At 37.0% G+C, this 20213-nt stretch overlaps 1 protein-coding gene across 7 annotated transcripts in view; it reads right to left on the minus strand.

Moving 5' to 3' along the window:
* Window positions 1–20213, minus strand: part of UGP2 (UDP-glucose pyrophosphorylase 2) — a 54433-nt gene that overhangs the window by 26514 nt on the left and 7706 nt on the right. For 6 of the 7 annotated variants that reach the window (XM_057741650.1, XM_057741651.1, XM_057741647.1 and 3 more), the window contains 2 exons: window positions 11777–11904; window positions 10823–10930 (listed from right to left, as the gene is read on the minus strand). In XM_057741650.1, coding sequence (XP_057597633.1) covers window positions 10823–10930; window positions 11777–11890 — 222 coding nt within the window. In that variant the 5' untranslated portion in view covers window positions 11891–11904. Of the gene's footprint in view, window positions 1–10822; window positions 10931–11776; window positions 11905–14308; window positions 19739–20213 lie in introns of those variants that run through there. The other variant, XM_057741649.1, reaches the window with a different exon arrangement.

Below are 20213 nucleotides of genomic sequence, written 5' to 3' on the forward strand. Positions count from 1 at the left end.
AGTCTAGTCATAGGTACCCCTCTGGCATTTCCATGTTTCTTCTCAGCTATCTTTTATTTATTTTCCTGAGATGGAAGAAACATTCCATCAGCATTTTTAGCAATTATTTTGTGCTTCTTTTGACTCAGCAGGAAGTTTTAAAATGGATATAGGTAACAAAACTCAGCTGAGATAGCTAGAAAATGTTTTTAGTTAAAAACAGTAAATCTGCAACTTTTCTATAAATCAAACTATTCTAAAATTAAAAGTCTATTTAAACACATATTGTAAATTGTTAACGTGTTCAATTCTCATGTGTTTACCTACCTATAGCATTTTGTTTCTTACTCTTAATATTTTTGCCTCTCAAAGTCCCATACTTACTGCTCTCCCATTAAAAATTATAGCAACTTCCAAAATGCTGAAGAGATTTAAAGTCATAATACTCTTACTACAACTGTATACTTTAAACCTGATAAACTAGAGAAGGGATGACAGTAAAAGAACTGACAGAAAAACTAAATGACAAAAACAAGAAACAGAGTGATTACAGAAGGCAAATGATCCTAAGGAGGAGGTAACTGTGAAGAGAAGTGCCAACTGCTCCCTAACCCTTACTCTAATCCAGATTTTTTTTATAGGCACTCTAGAAAGTTCAAAGGCTTTTAGATATTTTCTTCACTGCTAAAGGCAAAAGTAATATATACAGATGATAAAAAAAAATTCAAATACTACAAACAGGTATATAATCATCACCCTTTTACAGAAGTAGGCTGAAAAAGTCAACCTTGTGAGACATTTGGCCCACATCTTTATCAGCTAAAGTGGTAGTTTTCAAAGAACATTCCACTTCAGTATGGATTAGAAAGGACAAAGGCAGATGACCAGAGAGTTGGAAAGGAATTCTAACAGAAGAGATGTGAGGTCCAAATACCAATCTGCTTATGTGACTAGGACTAGCTCTTTACTAAAATCACCTTACATTTCCCCTGTAAGTCAACCCTCCTGTTAGTCTAACTGTGGACAAAAGATGCTTCAAAACAACTGTGACAATCCTAAATTTCCTAGAAAGTAATAATGAAGGTTCTAGCACCAAATCCTATTTACACTGTATACTAGCTTTAAACTCTTAAGGTACTAAATAGCAGTGTAATTAAAGTGATTAAAGCAGTGTACATTGTTAGTTTAATTATGTAATTCACACTGTTGGAGCAGCCCTGGAGAAATGAAGGTGGGGCAGGGGAAAAGGCCAGAGGCTGTTAAAAGAAAATTTTATGGAAGATTAAAGGGCAGGTGTAGGAGGAGGACAAAGCCTAAAAGAAAGGCCAGATATAAAACTGATATAAAACTGAGGGTGGAGGCTAGGCTGATCTCTTCCTTGGAGAGCTCTGAATGAAGGAAAAGGCAGTACTTTACAAAGATATGTATTTGCTTAGCTTGTGTGTTTAAAGGAAGAAGTAAAGTGGGAATCAAGCCCTACAAGGGTTTAAGAGGAAGCACATTTTAAAGCTGCATCAGGAAGCTGTTGGGGATAATGAAAAAGTTCTGTATCTTGATTGTGATGGTAGTTACACTCCTGTATGCATTTGTGAACTCAGAAAACTTACACAAAAAGAATAAATTTTACTATATGTAAATTATACCTCGGTCAACCTGAGTTAGACTAAAAAAACAAAAGCTATTAACAGCTAAAATGCTGATTCACCTTATAAACTTTACCACAATTTAAGAAACAAAAAAACAAGAATAAGTATCTTTTTTTCCCTTGAACTTATTTTTTTTTAATTCAAGAATAGTTGATTTACAATGTTGTGTTAGTTTCAGGTGTACAGCAAAGTGATTCAATCATATAAATATACAAATTATATCTACATATATATACACACACATATAATTTTTCAGATTCTTTTCCTTTAAAGCATATTACAAGATATTGAATATAGTTCCTTGTGATACACAGTAGGACTTTGTTTACCTATTTTACATATGGTAGTGAGTATCTGTTAATCCCAAACTCCTAATTTTTCCCTTCCTCCCATCCTTTTCCCTTTGGTAACCATAAGTTTGTTTTATATGTCTGAGTCTATTTCTGTTTTGTAAATAAGTTCCTTTGTATTCTTTTTAGATCCCCCATATAAGTGTTATATGATATTTGCCTTTCTCTCTTTGACTTATTTCACTTAGTATGATAATCTTTATGTCCATTCATGTTGCTGCAAATGGCATTATCTCATTCTTTTTTATGGCTAATATTCCACTGTGTATGATATGTGTGTGTGTGTGTGTATGTATATACACCACATATTCTTTATCCATTCCTCTGTCGATGGACACTTATGTTGTTTCCATGTTTTGCCTATTGTGAATAGTGCTTTTATGAATGTTGAGGGTGTATATTATCTTTTCAAATTATAGTTTTCTCTGGATATATGTCCAGGAATGGGATTGCTGGGTCATAGAGTAACTCTATTTTTAGTTTTTTAAGAAACCTCCATACACACTGTTCTCCATAGTGGCTGCACCAAATTACATCCCCACCAACAGTGTAGGAGGGTTCCCTTTCTCCACACCCTCTCCAGCATTTATTATTTGCAGACTTTTTGATGATGGCCATTCTGACCAGTTGTGAGGTGATACCTCAATGTAGTTCTGATTTGCATTTCTCTAGTAATTAGCAACGTCGAGCACCTTTTCATGTGCCTGTCGGTTATCCGTATGTCTTCTTTGGAGAAATGTCCACTTAGGTCTTCTGCCCATTTTTTTGATTGGGTTGTTTCTTTGATATTAAACCATATGAGCTGTTTGTATATTTTGGAAATTAATCCCTTGTCAGTCACATTGTTTGCAACTATTTTCTCCCATTCTACAGGTTGTCTTTTTGTTTGTTGATGGTTTCCCAAAAGCTTTTAAGTTTAATTAGGTCCCATTTGTTTATTTTTGCTTTTAAGAATAGCATCTTTTAACTATTTGGGTTGATGTTTTACAATGCTGAAAAATCTAAGCAAACAGGTATATAATGAAGCATGGTTTTTAAATTGTTCCCATCTTCCACCAATAGTGTCTCTCTTAAACGGATACTGTAGTTTCTTTTTTCTTTATAAATTTCTTCCTTCCTTCCTTCCTTCCTCCCTTCCTTCCTTCCTTCCTTCCTTCCTTCCTTCCTTCCTTTCATTGGCTGTGTTGGGCCTTCATTGCTGCACATGGGCTTTCTCTAGTTGTGGCGAGCGGGGGCTCCTCTTCATTGTGGTGCGCTGGCTTCTCATTGTGGTGGCCTCTTGTTGCAGAGCACGGGCTCTAGGCACGTGGGCTTCAGTAGTTGTGGCACATGGGCTCAATAGCTGTGGCTCACGGGCTCTAGAGCACAGACTCAATAGTTGTGGCACACGGGCTTAGCTGCTCCGCGGCATGTGGTACCTTCCTGGGGCAGGGATCGAGCCCGTGTCCCCTGCTTTGGCAGGCGGATTCTTACCCACTGCGCCACCTAGGAAGTCCCGGAAACTGTAGTTTCTGACATTTCTCCTATGTAACCCAGTGGCTGAGGTTCTAAGCCAGCGACAGGAGCTGCAATGTCAGGCAAAGAGACTCAGCATCTGGCTCTCTCAGGACCTTTCTTCTGGCTCTCAACATCTACCATATACTCCACAATCAGAGGACAAGCTACATGTTGTAAGCCTATTTCTAGACTCCTAATATGCTCAAAGCTTTTTTTCTCTTTGATTTTCCTCCCATCCTCAGAGAAGTCTTGCCTCAAGGTTACCCCCAAGAGTCTACCTTAATGCAAGGAAGTCCTTCCTGAGCCCCATGCCAGTTAGATGCTTCCACAGCACCCTATGGACTGCTTCGCACACTGTTCCATAGGTAGCTGTTTCTGGATCCATTTCCTCTACAAACTCAAGGCCAAAAAGCTGAAGAAGGACCAAGACTTGGTTTTTGAAGTCCTAGCATTCAGCTAGTTCCTGGTAGAGGAGGATGCACCCAATAAACGTTTCTTGAATGATATTCTAAAACAGTACTTCTGTCTACTCTGAAAAAAAATGTTCATTTATACAGTTTTGCCTATAAGTTCAAGAAATCTATCTAGGGCCTACAATTCCTGCAGAGACTTTCTGGGTTCAGATGCCTGGTGTAAACTTTTTCCAGTCTCATCTTGGCTATACATGGAATAAAAAGAGAGTCAGTTGTCCACATCTGATCTAGAATAAGGAAAAGGAATTAGTAAAATATCCCCAGAGAATTATAGGGCAGAAAGGATTAGAGGTAGGTATGGGCCACCCATCTTGTTTTTTATAAAAATCTCCCAGTACCAATCTTGCAGGTTCAGGGTTGTCCTGTATTAAATAAAAATAATGGAAATTCCCTCACAGTTGTACCACAGAAGACAACGTGAGATAGGAGAACCTCACAGATGTATTTTTCTCATCCAATTATAAGATATAAAATGCCTACATAAAATATACATTTGCAGGACTTCCTAGATGGCGCAGTGGTTAAGAATCCGCCTGCCAATGCAGGGGACAGGTGTTCGAGCCCTGCTCTGGGAAGACTCCACATGCCACAGAGCAACTAAGCCTGTGCACCACAACTATTGAGCCTGTGTTCTAGAGCCCATGAGCCACAACTACTGAGACCATGTGTCGCAACTACTGAAGCCCACGTGCCTAGGGACCGTGCTCCACAACAAGAGAAACCACTGCAGTGAGGAGCCTGAACACCACAATGAAGAGTAGCCCCGCTCGCAGCAACTAGAGAAAGCCCACGTGCAGCAACAAAGACCCAACACAGCCAATAAATAAATAAATTTATAAAAAATATATATATACATTTGGAGAGTATAATAATAAAATGATCTATATTAGGCCTTGCAACACATGAGTCAAGGCCCCAAAGGTGGGGCCTTGGTGGGGGTTGGCGAGGGGGGTAATGGTAATGTTCAAAAGAGTGTACTACTACCTATGTCCATGCTATGATCTTCCCAAGGAACTTGATTCTGTGGGACTGAACCATCTCCAACTCTAGATACAGTGGTTAGAGACCCTGGTCCAACACTATTACCTAGAGTCTCCCAGAGTCAACCATGAGATTGATGTTAAAGTGGCCACATATTTACTATTACTATTTCTAGAGTGAAATAATAAATAAGTAACCAGAACAGAAGTAAGAGTCATAGGCCTGTGGTTAGCCTCCTTAGTCACATCCCCTTCCTGAAATAAGTTTCCTGTATGTAAAGGCATGTGAAGGAATGTAGTCCTGGGGAAACTTAAAGACTGTTCAATTCATCATGGAATCAAAAGGTAGGGAATTAGAGTTTTAGCAGTATTTGCTAAATTAGTATTAGATTTGCTTAGATTAGTAGTTTGCTTAGATTAGTAATTCTATATATTACCATTTTAAAATTTTACATCAAGGAAAAAAGATGAGGATCTTTGGTATCTACCCATGTCCCCAGGACCATTTCCTTAAATGCCACTACCTATTTCCTTTCTGTGGAATATTTTTACATTCAGGATCTCATGTTATCTTTACACACACAAAACAAGTCTCTAATGGCTTTGCCATTAGCTGCTGACTACAGTTGGGAAACCTTCACCATGTTCAAAGTAAACCAATCCTGTGTCACATCACAGTAGATCCTTGGCCAAACTGCCTCTAGTAAGTCTTTCAAAAAAGATGTGCAAACATTAGCTGCACAGTATATTATGATTCACCTTCCAAAAAACAAATAAAAAAATCTGTGTATTTTTACTCTGTACACTTACACTGTAACCTTCTCAGAATGCCTTATTATTATATTTAAACAGACACATTTTAATGTTTTTGTACTGATAAGGCGAAGAGTAAGAAAAGCTCTCAGTTATTTTGTGGAGCAAAACAAAAAAAAAATCTGTTGAAGCTAAATATCACATTGATAAAATATTTTTCATGCCAATTCTCTGTGTCGATCAAACAAAAAGAGTTGCCCCATTTAACACCACCCCATTCACAAATACACCCTCACCCTTTTGAGGACTTTAAAACAAGAACAATGACAGTCATAAATCAACCAGGGACTCTGTGTTCCTATCTAAATGAAAAAGCCTTCTTTAGAGAATATTTCTCACATAAATGATAATGTACTTTATTGTCACTAGAGGTCATGGCCAGCAAGGTGATAACAGGTTTTAAGTTAGGGCTCACAAGAACCTGTCAGTCCCAGTACCTTCTTGAGTGGCTCTGTATCTTCCCATCTCTTTCATTTATTTCCCTACCCTCTCCATCCTCAACATGTAAGCTCAAACATTAAGCTCGGCCGGGAACAAGACACTCTTACGGTCTCTCTAGAAAGCAATTAAATGATCCAATGAAGCTGCACATGCTGACTGGTCCCTCCTTGCTAGTCTAAAACATTAACCTTAATACACTTTTTAAAAAAAACTTTAAGTAGCTAAATATCAAGATAATCTTGATTATTACATTCACTTAGTTAATACTCACAAAATAGGGGCAGAGCATTATCCATGGCATAACTCCATAAATTGCATTTTTCTTCTCAGCATAAATGAGTCAATAAAATATGGACTCAATAGGCTTTTCAAAAAACACGTATGTCAGAGAATAGATTGGTGGTTGCCAGAGGGGAGGAGGGAGTGAAATGAGTTAGGGGGATCCAGAAGTACAAGTTTTCAGTTATAAAATAAATAAGTCATGGGGATATAAAGTAAAACATGGAGAATACAATCAATAACACTGTATTAACTCTGTATGGTGACAGATGGTAACTAAACTTATAGTGGTGATCACTTAGCAATGCATACAAATGTTAAATTAAATTACTAGGTTGTATACCTGAAAATAATAAACTGTATGTTAATTATATCTCAATAAAAAATATATATGTGCTCACTGACAGAACTAAAATGAAGTATTCAACACAGTAGGCAAGAATGAGTAAATAAAACTTGACAACGTAAAATTTCAATGTCTCTCTATAAGTATATCCTCCAATTTAGTATTTATGAAAAAATACTTTTACCTAAAATGTAATCATCTGAATTGAAAAAAGCATTTGAGGTCAGTTTTCTGGGCACCAAAGAAGTAAAGAAAACTAATAAAAATCTTCTAAAAATAAATACACTAAAATGGGGTCAACAAACTTTTTCCACAAAGGGCCAGAAAGGAAATATTTTGGGTTTTGTAAGCCATATTGTCTTGATCACAACTATGCAACTCTGCCATTATAGTATTACAGTATTATAATGGCTATAGACAATATGTAAATGAGTAAGTGTGGTTGTATTCTTTTTTTTTTTTTTTTTTTTTGGGGGGGGGTACATCAGGTTCAATCATCTGTTTTTATACACATATCCCCGTAATGGTTGTATTCTGATAAAACTTTATTTACAAAACAAGGTGGCCAACTCCTATACAAAAATATAGATCTTCTGCTATAGCAATGTTTATGTGCACACCTTTGATGCAAGGATGACATGAGAAATGTCACTCTAAATGGCTATTCTCCCACAATAATTTCTTTTTAGTTAAGAGGGTGAAGTATCACCTGCATTTAAAAAATAAAACCTATGTTCTCTAAATAATGTTATGTTTTGAAAGGAAAATTGACCTCTATAAAATCTCTATGACCAGAGAGAAAAAAGCCTGATGGCAGGGAGTGGGGAAGAGAGAGGAGGGAATAGGGAGGGAGGCAGAGGATTGTAAGGGAAGCAAGGTGAATGAATATTAACCTATAATTTGTATTATAGGTTTGTATTTGTATTTGCAAAAGCTAGTAGTTAACATACAGAGTACATAAGACATATTTGTGCCCTCAAGAAGCTCATAACATAGTTAAAAGAGCAAACTTACTTTTTGTCTCTGCACTTCAAAACCCTCAACATTAAGGGCACATGGGATTATAAGCACATTTTTTAAAAGATGCTCAAAACCTAGGCTTTAAAATAAAGATATATGTTTTACCACTTCTCAGCCTTTTGGCTAAGATCAAATGTATGGAGCTAGATAGTAGCGGTTATACAGTGAAGTAAGCCAGAAAAACAAATATCATATATTAACGTGTATATGTGGACTCTAGAAAAACGGTACAGATGAACCATTTGCAGGGCAGAATAGAGACACAGACGTAGAGAATGGATAATGTGGACACGGGGTGGGGGCATGGGAAGAGTGGGACAAATTGGGAGATTAGGATTGACATATATACACTAACATGCATAAAACAGATAGCTAGTGGGAACATGCTATAAAGCACAGGAAGCTCAGCTAGGTGCTCTGTGACGACCTAGATGGGTGGGATGGGGTGAGAGGGAAGTCCAAGAGGGAGGGGATATAGGTATACATATAGGTGATTCACTTCATTGTACAGCAGAAACTAACACAACATTGTAAAGCAATTATACTCTAACCAAAATAAATACATATTTTTAATGGAGACATATTTTTATAAATAGAAAAAGACTTCATAAAATCGTATTGCATCCAGAATTCTATTTCCTATTTCTGTTCTTCTTTTTTCTATATCAATTCAGCATTCCTGGGACTTCCTAGGTGGCACAGTGGTTAAGAATCCGCCTGCCAATGCAGGGGACATGGGTTCAATCCCTGCTCCGGGAAGATCCCACATGCCATGGTAACCCCTTGTGGCATGAAAAAAGAAAAAAGAAAAAACACAATTCAGCATTCCTATCAGTAACTACAGCTCGCCGCAGGGGCACAGCTTCCTGGATTTGTCAGGACCTTGTTTGGAATGGTTGCTGAGCTGGAAAAATCCCTAGGTGGTTCTGATCCCTCTACTTGCTTCCTTCCCCACCCTTCAATTCCTACTCCAAGAAACCCTACTATATATCATAATCTCTCAAAATATACAAAGGCAGATTTCTCCACTGGCAAAGCAGAATCTTGAATTCATAAAATATACTGAAAGTAACAAATTTTTGTGCCTTCCTTCAAGGTAGGTTCTATCATCAAAAGGTTAAGTTTATGTAAGGAGAAAAAAAAATTCCCAAATCTGTAAGAATTAAGAAGGAAACCACACCTTTATCCCCAGGTCTGTCATTAATCAGAAAAGTGAGGTTATTTCAACTAGGAATAAATTTCTAGCAAAAATATTAAGTATTTAAAGTGGGAAAACACATAATGCCTAAATTTTTTATTATAATTTTAGGCCTGCTCCCAAACATTCTTCTTTTTAATCTGACTGAATTTACAACTAGTTCCTTTTTTAAGTTATATACCTATCCAGAAGATTGCTCTAATTAATTTTTCAGGAGAAAATATGATTAATTCTACCACTTAAAAGCAGAAAAATAAATCACGATACATCACTAGAGTGAAGGAAATCAAAGACTAAAATAGAAGACCCTAAAAAAAATAATGCACACTATAACTGGCAAGCACTACAGACAAGAGAAATTTTAGCTGCAACATCAAAAATGACACACTCCTCAAGGTGAACACTTAGGTGAAATTTTTCCTTTTTTTTTTTTTTTTTTGTTTTTTTATTTTCTTTTTTACCATGACCATATAATTTGTAATTTTTAAAAGTTTAATAACTGAAAGACATTTTTCATTTACAGGAAAAAACTACTCCTCACCAGGAACTATGTTTAAGATTTTCTCATTAGAAAAAATATGAGGGACTCCATCAGCATAAGCCACTAGATATGATATACAAATGAACACATGCAGTTATGTTCCAATAAAACTTTACAAACACAAGCAGTGGTGTAGCCTTTAGACAGTAGTTTGCCAAACTCCTGCTCAAAACAGCGCTGTTTTTTAAACCAATATTAGATTATCTAAGATTACAGATACATAAGAGATAAACTACCTACATACAATTATTCCACTCCATCAAGCCTTTTCTATCTTCAGTAAAAAGTGCCACAAGCAGCAGTGGTTAAAATTGTTGACAGGAGAGGAAAGAAAGGTCAATGTGTTAACCAAATCTGTCCCTGAAATAATCACTTCATTTAGATCAGTCATTCAACTCAGGATACATGGTCTCCTGGCCTCAAAGACTAATAGGAAGACAACACATGCATACAAACAACTATTACTAACTAGGCCAGCTAAGTACCACAGCATGATACAAATAACCACAAACATCTGCAAAATGTTCATGGTTTAATGTTTCCATACATTTCTTAATACAGTCTCATAACAACCTTGTGAAGTACAGAAGGCACCTGGTATTATCCTCATTTTGTACAAAGCTCAAAAGCAGCAGAGCTAGGATTTGAACTTCTGATACTACTGCACTACGCCTCTTCAGTGCAGCTTTCTGCTAGGAGCGGATGACAGAGGTGGAGGCATTTAGACTGAGCCTCAAAGAATGAGCAGGATTCTGATAGCTGAAGAGCCAAGGCATTCCAAGGAAACGACATACATACATGTCTAGAAGCAGGGAAATACTATGTGTGTGGAGGGAATGCTGGGTTGGTTTAAGAAAGGCAGGCAAGGGAAATACGGCTAGAAAGATGGGTTGAAAGCAGAGGGAGAGCTTTAAGTAACTGACAATGTCTGTACATGACCCTACAGGCAATGGGAAATCCGATGGTTCGGAGATAGAAGGAAGAAAACATAATGAATCTTACCATGTGTTTGAACAAAAGAACTGCCTCATATTCAAGGGTATTAAGTTATGAGGTAGTGCTATAGGGAGATTAGATTTTCTTAAGTGCTCTGCAGAACTGGATAGATAGGTCTAACAGAAATGAAAGCAGTAGAAGGCTATCTCTAGTTTCTGTCTGAAGTGATGGTTTCCACAGGTACCCTACAGTACCCTACCCTTAAAAGTTAAACCAGTGTCTGAAATTACCTTAAATTTTCCTACATTTTATCCAAAACTTACCGAATCTTCTGGAGGTCTCTGGATTTTTCCCCAATCCACAGAAGGTCCCTTTTCTTGCAAAAATCTATGAAATAGCTTCCGAAATCCATCAAGGTCTTTTTTAGTGTGCTATGAGAATAGAAGTCATTGTTATAACTAGCAGAATGCTTTATATTTAATAAAAACAGACATATATTATACATTTAAAATACCTTTCAGTAAAATTTTTATACCTTTAAAACATGGAGTACAGCAGAGATTTTTTTACACCTCAATTTAAAACTAAAGAGGGAAAAAAAGCTAATAGGAACCACACTTAAAGGAATACAAACAATCTCCCCATCTCCCACCAGTATCATGTAATCTGAACACCATCTGGTCTGTAAGAATTTCAACTGGTTCTCTACATTAACTCACCAATACATTTCTCTACTTCTTTTAAGTGAAAATTAATATTCACCAAAAGAACAAGAAGGAACAAAATAACAGCTAACCTCAAAACATTAAGTACAAACTGAAATTTGAAAATGAAAAGGACAATCTATTGATTTATAAGTAGAAAAGTAAACACCTGCCTATTCTGGGACACCTCTATCATAGCTGTCAGAGTAGCACAGTTCTGTTAGAACTGGCTCTTTAGAAAAGGCATGCAGGATATAAGGTTGATAAATTAACTTCTCACCATTTTAACTGAACAGTGGTATCCATTTCTCCATCCAATGATACCAAAACACAAAACAAATAAATTGTAATTTTGTTCTGATTCTTTTAGACTTTAGAAATCTTACCAGAATTTAAAAAATAAAAAAGACAATGGTTTTATAATGGGCAAATGTTGAAAATACTTAATTATTAAGCAATCCTAATTTTCAAAATATATCATTACATCTTGTGCTTATTTCAGATAATCAGTAGCAGCAATAGCAACTCAGCATGTAGATGGATGAGAGCAAAAACATAGCACAGGGTCCTTACTTCAAACTCATGGGATGGTGCTGTGGTGAGTATCTCTTCTAGTTCCTTCTTCACAGATAATTCTAGTTCTTGTCGAATGACTTCTTGGAACTGAGAAGCGCCATTCTGAGACATTGCTTTGCTGAGATCTTAAAACAAAAATATAAAAACCACAAACTGAGAACTCAGACAGTTTGAGAATTCAAACAGCTGGTAAACCACAACCAATTTATTTCTAGTGTGCCAGCAAATGAAAAGGGCTCAATCTTCTGACAATGCTAAAATCCAACCTCCAGGTGGATTTTAGCATTGTCAAATAGTTATGACTAGATAATACTATGGGCTCAAATTTGACTGTTTGGTACATGTTTATGCTTTACGAGCGTATCTAAAATACTAAGCACTTTTGGGGAGATGAAGCAGGTGGAAGTAAAAGGATTAATCTTCATTTGAGCATATAGTTCCATCTCTCCTAATGTTTCTGTCCTAGCCATCGAAATTGGAGAAAAACGAGAACATACGGAATAACATTAATAAGGGCATATGTTATAGAACCTGTGCTTATGGAACTGCTGCCTCATAAGAGAACTGAAGTGTTTGGCAATTCAAGCAAAAGACTCCTTCCTCCTCCAGGCCAGATGAAAAATTTAAGGAATCCTTTCCATTTTAGAAGGGGAGCCTCTCCAGTTCATATTCCTTCCTAGAGAAGAACCCCTTGAGAGATACTGCCAATTCCAAAGTGCCTCTGCTTTCCTGGCATCAAAATTTTCATTTTAAAAGAAGGGCACAGGGCTGCCTCCCTGCTTCTGGTTCCTAATTTCAGCCAAACTCTTCAATGCTTATCTGTGTTGGGCAACACTATCAGGACTTTTGGCATGGCTGGGCATCTCTCTGACAGATGGATCTCACTAAAGGTGACAGAAATGCCTGTGAGATGAAAACGAACAAAAATAGAAAAATACAGAAAAAGAAAACATCCCAGGCCCAAGTACCTTGGGAGAAAAATTCCAGCAAGGTTGTCTACACACTTCATTATCTAGACAGAAATTATCCTGTCTACTTCTCAAAAAATAAGGAACAGGTTATTCAACCCCTCATCCTCAATACCTAACTCAATTTTATTTTATAAATCTATTTTTGATGTTTATGTTCAAACATTTCAAGTGATAGCTAGTTAGTTCTACAAATGTAGGTTAATTTAGCAACACCACATTTCATATACCTAAAAACACTCCCACATACCATAAATTCCTTCATTTGTTATCTGGGTAGAAGGAAGCATATTGATAGAATTAAAGGCAACATAACCCATATTTTAAAGATAGTTTTGAGGCGAAAATTAGTAAATTACTATTAAAAGTTAGTAAATATGTAATTCCTGAGGTAATTTAATGTAGACAGCCTCTCCCAAATACCAAAAAATTTTAACAAATGAGATATTTATCATAGCTGTTCAAAAATAAAAAGTTTATACACAATTTCCATCATATTAAAATTAAAAAAAAATACAAGGGAACTTAGTGAAAGCACACGATCTAATCCTAAAATAGTGTTTTCTAACTGTGTTCTTTTTAAAGTCTTAAGTTTATGGACTCCGGTAAAACTACCAAAATGACCCACACTGTGGTTCATAAATAACTTCTTTGTGAGCTAAGAAACATCATAAGAAACACACACCTGTATGTTCCATAAACAACTTAAAGGTATGTTTCAACTAGTAAGTAGCAATTTGATTATAATATGTAAAAAAATGATGATAATGGATGATTGGCATAATTTTTTTTTTGCACATAAAGGGTTTACTTTAAATGTTTTAAGGATAGTACAGAGTCACATAATTATAAAAATTACAGAATTAACAGATTTATATTGTTTATACTTATAAATGCAGAGAACAGTTAACTGTCTACCCACTGCATAACATAAAATTAAAAATGAATTCAAGCTTGAAAGATGAGGTCATTTACCTAATTTTAAAATGCGAACACAAGACCTCTGAACTACACACATTCATTCAAACTGCACTAATGATAATACAAAATATAAAAAGCGCAGCATTTCCAAGGAACCACAGACATTTCAACCATAATTATTTTCTGTTATAATAATTGTTCCTGTTACATTCTTTGAAGAATTTTCTTTCTTTCTTTCTTTTTTGTTTTTGTTTCTTAAGACAATCAGCTTAAGAATGTTTTTAGGCACTAAAATTTGTGACAATCAAAAACAGTCTTCTAATGAGTCCACAGTGTTCAAAGATTCAAGCCCAATGCACTTCGGGGTTTAGCATTACTATCATTAACGTAATAGGTAATTAAAAACTCCTACAGAACATTTTAAACTAGAATTAATGTGCCATCAACCATACATGTCATCCTTTGGCTGACTCAGTTGTAATTTAAAATCTGTCACAGGTTAGGTCCCCCACGAACTCCCATATTAATGTTTAAGAAGTGATTTGGAAGAAAAATCTACTGAATATAAAACCTCTAAAGAATATATATATCATTTGATTCTGTCACAGACTGATTAAAATTGATCAAGAAGTAACTATACCATGATTTTAAAGGTAAGTTTTTTGTTAGACTCAAAAACATCTATAAGACTTGCTGCTTTGTTGTTGAAGTTAGATCTTGAAGGTCAGCATGTACAGTCACATTCCTACAGAACAGTGACAGAAACATTTCACTTAATATACTGGGCAAATGCCAAAAGTGAGATAAAATTAAATGTAACTACAAAGTTTAAAAATAACTATAGTAGCCCTCTGAGACATGAGAACAGCTCCTGGCGGGGGGGGGGGGGGGGGGAACCAAACTTTAGAGACACCCTCTCAGAACAACAGCCTACACATGTATGTGATTTAAGGTCAAAACACACAAAACCCATACTATCCTCCCTTCCAAGCCTAGCAAACAAAGACTGGTGATCTCTGCCAGATGCAGTAGATCCAATCTTCAGACACAGCTTCAAAAAAACCCAGACAGATTCAAACTCGAGTTGTGACAAATATCCCTAACCTTGACTCCTCCCATTGGTTTGATATAGCACCAAACACAAATGAGGAACATTTGTATTCCTTCTACCTCTCTATAAATCTGAACAGCTTTTACAACAAAAGAACGTTACAAGCCTATTACCTTTTCCACCACATTCCGCTGCTGTTTCCTTCCCCTTCCCCTGGACAAAGTGCTACTATGAAGTTCTGACTTTAAGTGATTAAAGAATAAGTAAGAGATTTTAAGGAATAAAGAATTTTCAAGAATATAGAAGTGTGTTTAATCAGGACACGTGTCTATTCTTAAGCACCTGGCACAGACTAGAAAGCATGGAACTAGAAACCACTTCCCTCTGCAGTGACCTCTTTTATTCATCTTGATTTTTTTAACAAAGATCTGGAATTTCTGGTAGGAAAAGAAGAACAGAATTTAGGTTTCTTGGACTTAACATTCTCAGGTTTCACTTCTGGCAATGGCAGCTGTGTTTCTAATGGAAGGTCAATTAAAGAATCTACTGAATAATGTAAGCTTTCTAACCTCCTAAGACGTTTTGTCCTGCCTCACTTCCTAGCAATAGAGAATTGATCCCCCTCCACTTTAGAGAGAGTATTTTAGAAATCAAACATTTCATTACCTCAGTCATCAAATCAAAACATTTTTAGAGATGAGAGGGAGCATTTAATCTACCCTCAACACTTTACAGATGAGGAAACTGAGGTTGAAAAGTTAAATGACCTACCCAAGGTCACAGAGCAGGCTAATGCTGGAAGCTAAGCCAATTTATTCTGAGCCCAATTCTACCACAGTGAGGTAGAAATATCCTGCTCATTTTTATCTCCTTGTCTGGCTCTCTTTAATCTTTGGCACAAAATCCCTAAATAACACTCTCCTCCAAAATCATTTCTATCAGAATGCCTTTTTATGCCCAGTGCAACAGACAGGAAACCGCCTACCACATGAAACTGGGTTTACTAGAATTGTCTTAGTTGACTTAATTACAATATAGTAAATTGGGGATAGAACAGGAAGTAGCTTTTTAGAAGCTCTCCCCCACCTCAATTTCCTAACTCTTTCCTGTTCCCGAGAACTAAGATTTCAACACCATGGTCTTTCCCCTATCCAACTAAAGCCAAAAAAAGGAGGGGGCGGGGGCGGGGGGAGAAGAGGAGGAGGAAAGGAATAGAATTGAGAAGTAGGAGACATTCAATCTAGCAAGTGATTGTTTTCGTTTCTTAATTCAGGTATTTCATTTTATCCATTTTAGCAACTAAGAAGTATACATAATACCCTTCCCTGACATCCTGATACTGGCACAAACAAAACAACTTCACATTCCAAAGCAGAAAGCTAGCTTCACAAGGAGCAGCTCAGAGAGAACACCTAGAGCAATGAAGAACGTGAGGAGCCCTTCCTCCCCGGCCACCTCCCACTACTCATTAGATGTGATCAGTCCCAACCTTCCTTGGAAACCCACACAGAGAGGTACCCAAAGTTACAGAATTGGTGAGCTCACTTAATCTTCAACCAGAAAATGAGCTGTGATCCAAATAAGCACAAAACTCTAAGAACACAGTGGCAACTGGAAATAATCATGAATAAAGCAGAGGACATATGCTGACTAGATTTATGACCTATTAAAGCTAATCAGCCTCTCCTGGGCTCTTACTGCAATCCTTGAAACTCAGTTGTTCGTGAATATTCCTCCTAGGGATGCACTTCTTCTTTAGATTCAGCTACCCAATATTATGCTACATCTTCTCCTACCTCTCTAACCATGCCTCAGTTTCCATAACTGGTTCCTCCTTTCTTCTCCTACTCCCTGGGTGTCCTAAAATTCTGTCCCCAGACCATTTTCCCCCTCAATCATTCCCTTATCGATCTCCTTACTGATAACTCCCAAATAGTCTCTCATCCTGATCTTTTTCCTGAGCTCTAGGCTCACATTCCCTACTGCCTTCTAGACCTCTTGTACTTGGATACCCAGCTGGGTACCTTAAACTCAACATGTCCAAAACAAAACTCATCATCTAAAGTAAATTCATCTCCCTGCCTCCACCCCTCCTGTCCCGGCACTGCGTGGCATTAACATTCTCCTAGTCACTTCTAGATGACCTAGAAATCTCAGTCACATTTGACTCTTCCCTCCTCTCCCCTCACATTACATCCAATCCAATACCAAACTTCTTAGTTGAATTGCTACCATTCCATTCATTGCTTTCCATTCCCACTGCTGCTACCTTAATTTCACTCTCCTGGTCATGATGACAACAGCTTTCTAACTATCTACCCATCTGTCGCTCTAATCTGGTGGGACCAGGCAGAATGGATTCATTCCCTAAACTGCAACTCTAATCATATCACTTCTCTCCTCCATTTGATGAGATTTTCATTTGATGGGAAAGAAATACAAATTCCTTAGCCAGGCACATCTTAAAAGCCAAACTGAAGTACTTTTTTGAGTAGCCGAAGCTAATGAAAGTGCTCAAGCAGAATGCCTAAAGGCTCCAAGTTCTTGTCTCAATAATACTTCTAAAATCTTAATATGCATACAGATAACCTGGAGGGCTTGTAAAAACACAGATTCCTGGGCAAGCTCCCAGAGATACTGCCTCTGGGTCTGGAGTGAGGAGAATATGCAATTCTAATAAATGAATGCTGCCAGTATTGCCTTGAGTAGCTCTGATATAGACTATACTCCATTTACTTGAGCATGTTTGTAGCAGCCATGTACCATCAATCCTCTTCCTACCCCAATGCTATTCTGGTCACATATTCTCTGCCCCAAGACCTTCAGAAATGGCACCAGGCCCAGACGGATCTAAAGCCTTCCCAGGGATTGGTTTAAATGTTAAACATAAAATGATTCTGGCCAGTGGGCAACAAAGATACAGTTTGCCAAAGGACTTTGGATAAAGGAGTTCCTCACTGAAAAAAGAGACACCTGAGAAAAAATAATACCTTTCCCACCCCTGGCCATAATGAGTATGTATCCACCCCTCACCTTCAGTTTCTTCTGCCATTTAGTGACTTTGAAGAAAGCTAACCCAAGAATGAGACAAATATACTTCAGAGAAAAAAAAGGAAGAAAAGACTGATAGTCTTTGTACTGAATTAACCAACCCTGGAACATCATACTTCAAGATTCATGTGATATAAGTCCCTCATTTTTTAAGCTGTTGGTATTTTTCTGCTCTATGAAATAAAAACCATCCTATTATAAGACTGTTCCAAAACACATATCTCAAGTGTCATTCAAGACTTTTACAGAAGGGTAAGCAGAAATGAGGAGAAAAAAATAGAAATTAAAGGCCCAGCTGTGAATTCCAAAATCATGAGAATCATCCCAACACCCGGGAAACTCCCTGATCCCTCAGCCCCCAAAATCTCAAACTCTGTGAGTTGAATAGCATCTGCTATTGTGGGGGAAGCATTCCTTAGTGTTCTACGTGGTAGCTTCTGAACATTCAAAGAGGCCTTCCTTTCTACCACAACTCAGCTCCGTGGAGGTTTTAATCTGCACTGTATCAGACACATATCAAACACCCCCAAAACTTTCTTTGCTGAGATGTCTGTCTGTAGCACCTTAAGGGCACAAGCCATATAATGTTATTCAACTTTTTTTCCCTACACCTATCTCAACACCTGGCACAGTACAGGCACCTGATAATGTGTAAATAAACTGGAGATTAGGACTTAACTTCTCATATTAGTGGTTTGAACCACCAGTAATATTTCATTTATCAGTGTGTTCAGTTTAAATGTAATCTCCTCCTAGAAATGTTTCTGAACTAAGCACGGTTGCCCATTACATGTTCTCATGGTAGATCCTTGAACCTCTCTTTATGAATTATACTTTCTAAAATTTATTCAATGTATATCTTACCCAACAATAGCCAATATATCGTATCTGTTTTGTTCACCACTGTATACCCAATGTACTCATAGTAACTGTTAGAATTTATACATAATCAGACTTCTCATTAATAATTAAGATTAACCTTGCTCTCATACAACAGAGTAGCTCTTAAATCAAAACAAACAGAAAAAACCCCCCAAAACAGAAAATGTCACTTCTGGAAAACAGAATTCAGGAGAGATGTGCCAATTAGTTAAACAATATCACTCTGTATCAAATTTAATGGATGGTAAGGGGCCTATCACAACCATTTGTTGAGAGGAGAGAAAAGGGATACAACATAAAATCACCATCAAGGACCAAAAAATGATTTGACAGGTCTACCCTGTAATTTGATATATGTCCATTTAGATAAAAATTTTAACCTTGGAAAGGCTTTAAGGTCAGTGAGTCTAATTCCCTTATCTTGGAGATGAAACAGGCCCAGAGATGCTGACTTGCCTAAGGACACAGTGGCAGTGCCAAGCAGGAATCCCAACCCTGCTGCCTGGTGCCCTGCTTCTCCTTCCTGGAGGAAGTTCTCCCCTTTCTCTCTTATAGTGCATTTACATGGTTTACCACCTCCAGGCTGTATGCCACCAAATCTGAATGAAAACTGGCAAAAACCCAAATATGTCTATTAAGTGAGGTTACTGCATGAGGTGAAGACTACATATCAGAATAAGCATTCTCTTGTGCTCTTCAACTTTTCCTTCTATATTGTTTATTTTCTGGGCAATGAAAAATTGAAGAAAGCTTTTATGTACTCTATAAATATTTTATTACCAGGGCTAAGCATTTTACCATTGGCATAAATGAACCCACAACAGTGCAGAACTGCATTATTCTGTTTTCCTGTACTCTTTGGAAGTTTTAAAATTCTAGGCAGGGTTATAACACATCATTTATAAATGAAAAATCACATCAGCCTTTGCCAGGGCAGCAACCAGAGAAAAACACAAACTTCAATTACCTTTGTGGCCAAAGAGCAAGTAGAACTATTGTTAAAGGGAGTGGCCTCTAGAATAGTATTTTTTTACAATTTGATGACTAAAAAAGTAGACTAAGCATAACGTGACTATTTCATGTACATGAATATAATGAATCGTGTTTCTTTTTTTAAATACACAAGTAAAAACCACAGAGAAACAGGGAACTCTCTTAATTTAGAAAAAAAAAAAAAAACAACTAACAAATATCTAGCAGTGGTTTGGAACACAAAACATTTTGTTGTTTATATAAGTTAACAGAGACAACATAGCCAAATTCTCTTTGGCTCTCAAAAACAATCCTTAATTGTCAAAATGGTTTGGGGGCACAATCAATTTCATTTGGCAATGACTGAGAAAAATAAACAATGGGACAGTTGGCAGAGGCAGAATTTGAGTCCTAGACAATTACTTTGCAACAAACTAAAGGAGATGCCTGCATCACCAGTCAAGAGAACTGGGAAACAGCTTTCAAATGCAGTATTATTCCCTTTCTCACACATAAACCCAGCCAAAAAACACAGAGTTTAATTTTCTTTCAATAGCCTAGCAAGCCAACTTGCAAAGAATTTTAGTAA

Source organism: Hippopotamus amphibius, chromosome 7 (assembly GCF_030028045.1).
Source record: "Hippopotamus amphibius kiboko isolate mHipAmp2 chromosome 7, mHipAmp2.hap2, whole genome shotgun sequence".
NCBI classification, from domain to species: Eukaryota; Metazoa; Chordata; class Mammalia; order Artiodactyla; family Hippopotamidae; genus Hippopotamus; species Hippopotamus amphibius.